Source organism: Lontra canadensis, unplaced genomic scaffold (genome assembly GCF_010015895.1).
Source record: "Lontra canadensis isolate GAN:19392208 unplaced genomic scaffold, GSC_riverotter_1.0 scaffold126, whole genome shotgun sequence".
NCBI classification, from domain to species: Eukaryota; Metazoa; Chordata; class Mammalia; order Carnivora; family Mustelidae; genus Lontra; species Lontra canadensis.
The window spans coordinates 2,695,866-2,706,298 of NW_022631120.1; the positions used below are offsets into that span (position 1 = coordinate 2,695,866).

Sequence of the window (10,433 nt, forward strand, 5' to 3'; positions counted from 1 at the left end):
ATTCGATTATAATTTCCTTTTGATTTTTTGGAATATAAAGGGGCAAGATGCAGCCCCCACAAACCTATTTGTGGAGAACTGTATTCCAGAGAGGACTTAAATAAAAAGCCTTTCAGGTGGAAGGTTTTTGTAAGATATTCATTTCTCCCCTTGTGGTTACATGAATGCTGTCTTAGGAAAAATTCTAGATTGCAAAGATGGTCATAAGGTCGTATGTATTTCCACGATGAGGAAAATGTATTACATGAACATGGTAGAGCGTTTAGGGTCCCTTTGAGGGGGAATTTTCTTGAGGAACCACCAAAGAGAGCCCCAGGGAAGAAGGGGCCTTCAAGGGCTAGAGAGGTAGGGGAGGTTTCTAGAAGCTTCCTAGAACTCAGATGAAGGCTCAAAGGCCGAGGGCTGAGTTAGGTAAGAGATGGGAGGTGTGTTTGTTAACGGGAGTGGTGAGGTCCCATAGGGTTGGTCTGAAAGGAGGTGTGAGGGGAGCTGAGCCTAAGCAGGGGGTTGGGAGTAGCCATGAGGGACCTTCTCTGCCATGTTGAGCTTGTGGGATATTATTAGCAGAAGGAAGTCACTGAGGTCTTCTAATAAGAATGAGATAAAGAAATATCTGATTTAGGAATATTAACACAACCACAATGGTTTGGATGCATTTGAGGGTGGGAAGAAAACACAGATAATACTTTTAGGATCAGATGGCAAGACTGGATGCAGAAAATTCTACCGACTTTCCCTAGCCTATCTTCTCCCATCATGGCTTAAGGAGAGGATTCACCTGTGGGGCTCATTAATTATACAGATTACCAAGATTCTCCTCTGCACATTATAACCCCAGTAGGCCTGGAATTTGACAGGGTAACTGGGCCCTAGAAGTGACTCTGGGGTTCCCAAACAGACCAAGTTTGGCTACTCTCCGCTGACCAAGTACAAAGGGAGAGAGACGGGTGGTGGTGATCCAACAAGAAAGGATTTATTTCCGTGAGGCAAACACTGGGAAGACAGTGGATGAACATCTCAAAGCCCATCTCCAAAGTGCTAGAGATACTTTTAGTTTTATAGGAGGAAAATGTGGGACAACGGTTAGTGGGTAAGTGCACGTGGGCAGTAGAGGTCAAGTGTATCATTGTCTTGGGGTCAGTCACAGGGTCTTCCTGGCTAAGGGGGGGGTTGGGGAGAGGGGGGTAGTTTTGTTCCCATCAGGGGGCGCCTTGCCCACCAGGTCTTTTGCCCGAGTTAAGAGTTAAGCTAGAAAAAAAGAGCTTAATTAGGAAGTCGAGACAGAGGTCACATTGGAGACAATTTGAAGTCCTCTTCAACAGGGGATTTCCAATTCTTCAAACAGCTCCCTGTGATCTTATCTCTAGACACATTGGAAAATGCTCCCCAAGAATGTTTGGCTGATCAGATGTGAAATGGCACGGGCGGTCGTCAAAGTCACAACTGCACCAGACAAAGTTAAACTTTTGTCAAAGAAGACTCTATTCAAGGCTGTGGTGATGGGGGTGGGGGGACCGGAAGTCTGTGTGAACTCAGCGTGAAACAAAATAAGGAGGAAAATGCTGGGGGACTTGAGGGAGGTCGGTCATGGGACATGTGGAGCACATGGAGTTGTTCCCGAGTTTGCAAATGTTTTTCTCTGTGATTAAGCCACCTGTGTGTGCTAATTGGCACCCACCAATTAGCAAGTTAGGCTTCTGCCTTTACCACAGAGACTGGTGAATGTAGGCGCCATCTTTCTGACGGATTACATTTGAAAGGGACGCCTCCTCATCTTTGAGGAAGACATTCCTGGGTTGTAAACCTGCCAAGAGGCTCAGAGAAGATTTACATTTCAATGGGACAGAGAAAGAATTCTCAGGGATGAGTCTTCTCAAGTAAAAGCTCCAAGGAAAAGGAGGTCAGGGCCAAGAGTCAGGAAGAGAAGCCTGGGCTGGGGTTTTGTTGAGCTGACAGGAACATTAAGGCTGTCCTTGTCAAGGGTAAGTAATATTAATTCTACTATCCTATCTGGAGGGTGGATTTTGCCCCATACAGAAGAAAAGGAAAATCAATGTTAGGGATGCTACGAAAGAAAAATCAGCTTCCTTTTCTTCTTCTTCTTTTTTAATTAACATACAATGTATTATTTGTTTCAGGGGTACAGGTCTGAGATTCATCAGGCTTACACAATTCACAGCGCTCACCATAGCACATACCCTCCCCAGTGTCCATCACCCAGCCACCCCATCCCTCCCACACCCCTCCCTCCCTCCCTTCCAGCAACCCTCAGTTTGTTCCCTGAGATTAAGAGTCTCTTATGGTTTGTCTTCCTCTCTTGTCTCCCTCTCTGGTTTTGTCTTATTTCATTCTTCCCTCCCTCCCCTATGATCCTCTGTCTTGCTTCTCAAGTTTGTCATATCCGTGAGATCATATGATAATTGTCTTTCTCTGACTGACTTATTTTGCTGAGCATAATATCCTCTAGTTCCATGTATGTCATTGTAAATGGCAAGATTTTATTTTTTGATGGGTGCATAGTATTCCATTGTGTGTGTGTGTGTGTGTGTGTGTGTGTGTGTGTACATATATATGTGTGTGTATATATATACATATATATATATATGAAACTTCTTCTTTATCCATTCATCTGTTGATGGACATCTAGGTTCTTTCTATAGTTTGGCTATTGTGGACATTGCTGCTATAAACATTCGGGTGCACTGCCCCTTCAGATCACTACACTTGTATCTTTAGGGTAAATATCCAGTAGTGTGATTGCTGGGTCATAGGGTAGCTCCATTTTCAACTCTCTGAGGAACCTCCATGCTATTTTCCAGAGTGGCTGCACCAGCTTGCATTCCCACCAACAGTGTAGGAGGGTTCCCCTTTCTCCACATCCTCGCCAACACCTGTCGTTTCCTGACTTGTTAATTTTAGCCAGAAAAATCAGCTTCTTGACCTAATATTGGAAACTGGAGAGTGGACGGTCAATGTCTACTGACCCAAACCTGGGAGTACAGAGAAGGAACGTCAAGCTGACAGGCAAGTGGGGCACCATATGACCCAGGCCTCCTTGGTAAATCACAACTCAGGTTCCTTTGTTAGAAACAGTGCCCTGAGGATGGCACCAGTAGTGATATGGGAGAAGAATATCAGAGGGCTGTGGGTCTTGGTCCTTTCTGAGAGAGCACTCCAGAGCAGCCTGGGCTGTGAATTTGAGATTAGCATCCTGTGCTGACTTCACCTGAGTCACACACATGTCTTGGTGTCCTGTGTGTACAACAAAGTAAATTCCAGGCGTGTCCGCAGCTGGGTTTTATGGAAAATCGATGCCTTCCCTTGAGCTCCCATTGTACTAGAAATTTGTCAGAAAATGTGAGTGAGGAGGTCAGGGATTTTCGAGACCCCCTGGGGAACTCTCTCTGCAAAAGGGTGACACTGAAACCACAGGAGTGGATACGATTTTCACAGTGTTACCGGGAATGTAGGACATCGGTGCGTCTTCCTTTTTTTCAAGGGACTGAGCATAACGGGGAAAGAATGGAGGTCTAAGAATTCATACTCCTCTTCAAGAGAAGTGGATGGTCCCTGTGTTGCCTGTTTCAGCAAGGTCTTCGATGCCAAGAACTGTAAAAGGTACATTTGATTTGCTCATGGGACACCCCACTGAAGAGAAGAATGTCAGTCAAGTGGTTGTCTGGAGCAGGCAAGGGGGAGGGGGAGTGGGGGATGCCAGATCTAAGAGTGAGTGGCAAAAAAGCAACCAGGAGGGCTGATGGCTTTTTCAGGAAACCTGGCTTTGCAAGAAAGAAAGCTACAGGGAAAGAGCCAGAAAGTTATAGGATGAAGTTACTGCGGACATGTGATATTAATATGTCCTACTTCCCCTCTACCTGACCCGCCCCCTCTGGTTAATTTTTTTCAGTGAACAGAAATGAATGAACAATCAGACAAAAACAGTTCCACTCACAAGGGACACACAGGTCAAAGTTCTCCTGAGAAAAACTGTCAGATTGGACAAAAGCAACTGGTATGGCAAATGACTATTGGGGGTTCATGGTATTTGGAGAGGGCTCAACTTGGGGATCTCTGAGGTGAGCCTGGACTTGGGTGGAATGTGCATCCCCTCAGGATTTCACGGGGAAGGTTCTCTGCTGCTCTGTGATGATGGGACTTCCCCATCATCCCCCCAACCTTTTCACTCTGCTCCTCACACTTCACACATCTTCTCTCTGTCACTCACCTCCCTTGATTTTATAGCCCAGTGTTCTGTGCAGTAAAATCCTTCCCCTGGAGAAGAATATTTGTGGAGAATATAGTGTTTTTGTAGGGTCCAGTGTTTTTATTTTTTTAAAAAACCTAACTTTTCTCTCCTGTGTTTTTAAAGATTATATATATATATTTGAAGGAGAGAGAGCATGAGTTTGAACAGGGGGGTAGGAGCAGAGGCAGAGGGAGAAGCAGACTCCCTACTGAGCAGGGAGCCCTATACAGGACTCCATCCCAGGACTCTGAGATCATGGCCTGAGCCAAAGGCAGGCACTCAACTGACTGAGCCATGCAGGCGCCCTGTGATTCTAAATCTTTGCATATATTAATCTACCAAATCTTTCTCCCAAGATAATCCTATTACCCCATTTTGCAAAAAGGGACACTAAGTCTCAGAGAAGTAGGAGCTTGCTCAAGGCCCACCACTAGCAAGTGGCAGAGCCAAGATCTGGACACAGAGAGGCTTACCCTTGTGTCTCTGTTCCTGAACTTTTGCCATCGGAACCGAGAATGGTAAAAGACTGTACAAAGTTGAATTGTCTCATAAGATTAAGTTTATTAACGCCCCCCCCCACACACACCAAGATGAAAATTTAAAGAAATGTATTTATATTATTTTGGACAGCCTGGACTATTATTAAGCTAAATAAACAGCATATGAGGCTGAGATTCTGTTACTAATCTGTTACACTGAAATTCACACTTTGAAAGTTTCCCTTTTGTTTCCAGGTGAAGTATTTCATTTGTATGTCAGCCTGTGTGTTTGGGGGCCCTTCAGATTATATTCTTCTAAAATCTTTCAGAAGAACCTTCCCTTCCCTCCTGATACATGTGCTACAGTTTTAAAATCAGTTATCACGGTTTATTGAAGCATCTTTGTTGCTTGTCTTCTCCATTAAGCTCCCTTTCTTTTCCAATGGCAAATGTCTCCAGGTCAAGTCTTTTGAAATGTTCCACGAACGCTCTTGAAAGCCATTCTGGGAAAATTCTCCTTTTCAAATCTGGTTTTTACTGAGAGTAGGTCTTTCAGGTAGCTGCAAAGCCCTGATGGGGTCTACACGCCCAAGGGCGGGATTGTTCTGAAACAGAACCTCAGAACACCCAAGGCAGGGGCAGGGGGAGAGGGCTGTGTGCTCCCTGGGTTCTCGCTGCGCCTTGTGACACTTCAGACACTCCACCTGAGTATGTCCAGACAACAGCTGCAGAAAGGTTTTACTCCTTTGTCTTGTCCTCCATAAACGTTAATTGGGACTTTCATCCCCATCAGATTTCAGAAGCCAACTGGTATTTTGCAAGTATAAAGGGAATTCTGTTCCAGCTTGTTTTTTTTTTTTTTAAGACTTTATTTATTTATTTGACAGACAGAGATCACAAGTAGGCAGAGAGACAGGTGGTGGTGGGGGTCGGGGTGGGGGTGGGGTGGGAAGCAGGCTCCCTGCTGAGCTCAGGACCCTGGGATCATGACCTGAGATGAAGGCAGAGGCTTTAACCCACTGAGCCACCCAGGCGCCCCTGCTTGGTTGTTTTTAATATTGTATATGTATATTTGTATATATTATATATTTATATTTTAAAGCGTAAATATATATGTATATGTATTTATTTTAAAGTAGGCCCCATGCCCAGAATGAAGCCCAACATGGGGCTTGAACTTGCAACCTTGACATCAATACCCAAGCTGAGGGGCACCTGGGTGGCATAGACGGTTAAGCATCCAACTCTTGATCTCAGCTCAGGTCACGATCTCTCGGTGGTGACACTGAACCCTGCATCAGGCTCTCTTCTCAGCAGGGAGCCTGCTTCCCTTCCTCTCTCTCTCTGCCTGACTCTGCCTGCTTGTGATCTCTGTTTGTCAAATAAATAAATAAAATCTTAAAAAAAAAAAAAAAAGACTGTCTCTTCCCCTCACTCTGCCCCTCCCTGTCTCTAAAATAAATAAATAAAACTTAAAAACAACAACAACAACAATCCAGAAAGTCCCAAGCTAAGATCAAGAGTCAGAGGCTCACTGACTGAGCTACTCAGGTACCCTTATATATATATTTATTATATAAATTTTATACCATGGATTTCTTTATTCAGAATCACCTAACTTGAGGAAATTCACAACATCTTTTGAAAATCAAATTAAGTTGTTTATTTCTGTAGGTAAAACATCTGTACTTCCATGACATTATGGCAAAAGTTATGGAACGTTTACTTTGATACAATATAAAACAAAATTATCCTGTTCTTACTCCAAATACGTTGTTTGTTTCATAGCAACAGATAGAGCGGCAGTTAAAATGCTTGGCGTTTCAAAACCCAGGACCACAGGTAGCCGACTTTAATCCTGAAACGAGGCAGCAGAAAAAGAAAGCTCGGATGTCAAAGATGAATGAGTATTTTTCTGTAAAATACAAGTAAGATTCATGATTTATTATATTTGATTTCTGGGATTACAAAATGCATGAGTTCTTGGCAAAGGAAGAGTTGCCCCTTTTTTATGTCTTAAAAATATCTTTTCTAAAGTACAGTATCGTCCCATGTGTTTGGAAGTTAGCAACTTCAAGAAATAGACAATAATCCCAAGTTGGGAATCAATTTTTTTTAAAGGCTTCAGAAGCCCTTTGGTTAGAGTAATAGCTTCAGTAAGAAAGATGATTAAAATAAAGAAAGATGTTCTCACTCGAAAGAGAAATAATATAATTGTGGGAATGGATTCGGGTATCAAATATGTACAGATAGGTCATAAGTGCAATGATAACTGATGTAGGAAAGATGTTGGGGTTTGGAGCCAATGGCCAAGAAAGAATTCTTGAGATGTCTTTGGTGCCCAAAGGTGGTTTTATGAAAGAAAGCACAGGAACAGGATCTGTGGGCAGAAAGAACTATACTGTGGTCATGAGGAGAGGTCCATTATATACTTTCAAGTTGGGAGGGGGTTAGGGATAGAGTGAGTCTTTAAGGAATTTTGGAAGCAAGGTATTCAGGACTTGAGGGAGCTAGCTATTGTTGGGATAAGGTCATTTATTACCATCTAATAAAACCTTAGTCATGAGACCTTCAGATGTCTGTTGGTGGGTCATACGCTTGGGGGGTGACCGCCAATGTATCTTAAGTGGTTGAGATAAAGGAAGTTTCCAAAGGAATCTTTATATGTGAAAATAGACATACAGGGTCCTGGGGATTGGGCTAAGATTGCCTTTTGCCCTTAGCAAAGTATCAACATCGAGCAGCTGGGTCACTAGAGGAAGGTCACTCTGCTTGTTTCAAGGACTTGTCAGTGGGATGTAGGCAGTAAGGAAACTTAATAATTTTCTTTTGCCTTTGTTTCCCACATCTGTTGCTGGCACATCCCAAGTGTAAGCAACCCAGGAAGGAGAAGGTTGATGAATTTGACACAATGAAAATTAAGAATTTATGCCCATCTCTTGATGATCAAGATGGGCATAAATTTCATTAAAAACAATCAAAGACAACCACAAGACAGGAGAAGCTATTTATAATTTGAAAGATCAGTGTCCAAAATATACACAAGTCAACAAGAAAAAGATAAACATTCAAAGAAAAAAGTGAACCACTCAATGAATAGGCAATTCGTAGAAAAGGCTAATAAACATTCGAATACAGCATCTCATCAGTATGATGAGAGGCAGAAAGACAGCATTTAGTCTGATGATATCAATGTTGATGAAGCCACTGGACATGGGTTGAGCGTAATATGGTACAACCACTCTAAAAAGCCTGGTATTACCTGTATTCCTTAGGACCTAACATCTTCACTCCTGGATATGTATCCCAGAAAAACTCCTGTAGAGGTACACCAGAAGACACGTTCAAAAGTCTCATAGCATTGCTATGATAGTAAAGAAAATAAGATAGTAATAATTAAAATGCCCATCCACAATGGAAAAAGATGAGAAACTTGTATATTCTTATAGCAGAATGCATATAGAAGTGAAAATATTTCAGTAACAGCTAAATGTACCGTCATGGTTGAATCACAGATCACGATGTAGGGAAATGCAGTGTGCTTGGGAATTCACACAAATGTAGTTAGGACCGGGGGGTGAATTTTTTTTTTTTTTACACCCAACATGGGGCTTGATCTCACGACTCTAAGCCTCGGGACACTGAGATCAAGAGTTGTGTGCTCTACCGACTGAGCCAGCCAGGGCCCCGAAGGAGATGGTTTTTATAAGAACAAGCTGTGAAAAGGAACCACAAGGGTTGAGGGATGCAGTGGGCAGGGCACCCAACTTTTATCAAGTTGGGTGGTGAGAATGTGGAGGTTGGTTTTATTGTTCTTTTTCTGTACATGTACATTTTGCACGCTTTTGTGTGTATGATAATTCAGAATTTTATAAAAGATGGCCTAAGGTGGGCAGGAAATGATAAAATTTGCCTCTTGGTGTCTGAGTTAAGGCGAGGGAATATTTGGGTTAAGACAAAGGGACAAGGACAAAATCTGATGGGGGCAATTTCATGGCTTCAAGACTATGATTTCCATTGTGGATTTTAAGTCTCCTGTCTGTGGACACCTGCATTTCCTGGTGGGCTTGGGAGGGAGTGGGGAGCCCTCTTTCCACAGATGAAATGCATCAAATATAAATCCTGCCCAAGTGAGAAAGTCAGGCAGCAAGTTTCCATACGGTTCCTCAGCCCGCTTTGCTCTGTGAGGAGAGGGAAGGAGAGGGAACAGCGTTACTTAAACTGAACTGGGAGGAGATGTGAACACCTGTTTCAAGATGAAGGGTGGAGAAGTTCATAATCTCACCACACCAGCTGAGGGCCACCCCCCCCTTTTTTTTTTTTAACTCCCAGTTGTTAATAAAGGATACAAACTGTCTAGAGACGCTTTGGTCCTCCTCAGACTTTCAAGCCACTCAATTCTGAAAGGTTCATTTCAAAAGGGCCCGGATATGAGAGGGTGGTAGAATTCTTGTGACAGCTTTCGTCTCCTGGCCACGTTGTAGGGGCTGACACAGAAAGTGTGGGGACTCAAGTGGGGTGTAGGCTCTGGTGCGTCCCTCTGGTACAGAACTTCTTGCCTTCACCCAGAGCTTCTGAGGGAGTCCGCCATCTTGGTCACCTGCCCTGTCCCTCCACGCTGGGTAACCAACAGAATCAGAAAGGAGCAGAAGAAGCATGGCACCTGGGGACTCTTACCAAAGGAGTGTGTGTGTCTCTGTGTGTGTGTGTGTGTGTGTGTGTGTGTGTGTGTGTGTATTCTTCTGTTAATGATGATAGCATAATCACGGACCGTTCTGATGTTTATCTTGAGTCATTAAAAACCATAATCGTGTTCACTAGAGTGCTTTTCTGTAGAAAGAGAAAAGAGTGTAATTTATCAGGGAAAACCCCATCAAGAATGATTATATTTATAAAGAAAAATGGGGGGAGGGCCGGAATTTATAGGAAGAAGCTTTTATTCGGCTCTTCTTAATTCAGCTCTTCTTTTTGATTGGTTTCAATAGAAAATCACATTCCCCAGCATGCTGGCAAAACCAAGGGTCCCATCAGTGACTAGCCCAGCTGTGTTGGAAAGTGTGGCATGTGGGCTGAGTTTCCCAGGACAAGGCTGACAGCTACTATTGGGGAGCAGGGCTGCGTAATCCTTCGGGTGCTGGTTCCTCGGAATAAAGGGATCGGATGTATGGAGGAGGCTGGCGAATGGTTCATTCTCCCCGATGGGGACACTGGTACTGTCTTCTGTTCTCTCGGCAGAGTTAGGAAGAAGTATGACAAGAGTGGCAGGCTGATCTGTAACGACGCTGATCTGTGTGACTGCCTGGAGAAGAACTGTCTGGGGTGCTTCTACCCTTGCCCCAAGTGCAACTCCAACAAGTGCGGGCCCGAGTGTCGTTGCAACCGACGCTGGGTCTACGATGCCATTGTCACCGAATCCGGGGAGGTCATCAGCTCGCTGCCCTATCCAGTCCCTGACTAAGGGCTGTTGCACATGCGCTGGTTTGGTTCTCCTTCCTGACAGCCAAGCCATCCTCTTTCTCCTAGGGGGTTAGATTTTAGGGTGTAGGGAAGATCCTGGGAAAGCATACTGAAGACTTATGTTCTCTGAAGCTGTTAGAACAGTGTAGCAGGGGCAGTCACTCTGTCCCGTCTCCTGTGTCATCCTGCACGCCTTCACCTTGTACCCAGAGAATGACAGTACGTGATCTCAGCATCGCCTCCCTGGGACA

General features: G+C 44.0%; 1 protein-coding gene across 2 annotated transcripts; it reads left to right on the top strand.

Moving 5' to 3' along the window:
* Positions 1-3,548: 3,548 nt before the first annotated feature.
* ARL14EPL (ADP ribosylation factor like GTPase 14 effector protein like) lies at positions 3,549-10,183 on the top strand. 2 transcript variants are annotated; one of them, XM_032842248.1, is made up of 4 exons: positions 3,549-3,618; positions 3,908-4,012; positions 6,514-6,653; positions 9,961-10,183. In XM_032842248.1, the coding sequence occupies exons 2-4, from the start codon at positions 3,917-3,919 to the stop codon at positions 10,181-10,183; spliced, it is 459 nt and encodes a 152-aa protein (XP_032698139.1). In that variant the 5' UTR covers positions 3,549-3,618; positions 3,908-3,916. The 2 variants fall into 2 exon arrangements, 1 of the variants encoding a protein (XP_032698139.1); XR_004380808.1 differs by lacking the exons at positions 3,549-3,618; positions 9,961-10,183 and having other exon boundaries at positions 3,962-4,076; positions 6,514-6,601.
* The last annotated feature ends 250 nt before the right edge of the window (positions 10,184-10,433 follow it).

Coding starts and splice junctions, on each gene's coding strand:
- ARL14EPL (XM_032842248.1), top strand. CDS start 3,917: ATGAATGAACAATCAGACAAAAACAGTTCCACTCACAAGGGACACACA. Junction 4,013..6,513: donor AGATTGGACAAAAGCAACTG/GTATGGCAAATG, acceptor TTTGTTTCATAG/CAACAGATAGAGCGGCAGTT. Junction 6,654..9,960: donor TATTTTTCTGTAAAATACAA/GTAAGATTCATG, acceptor TTCTCTCGGCAG/AGTTAGGAAGAAGTATGACA.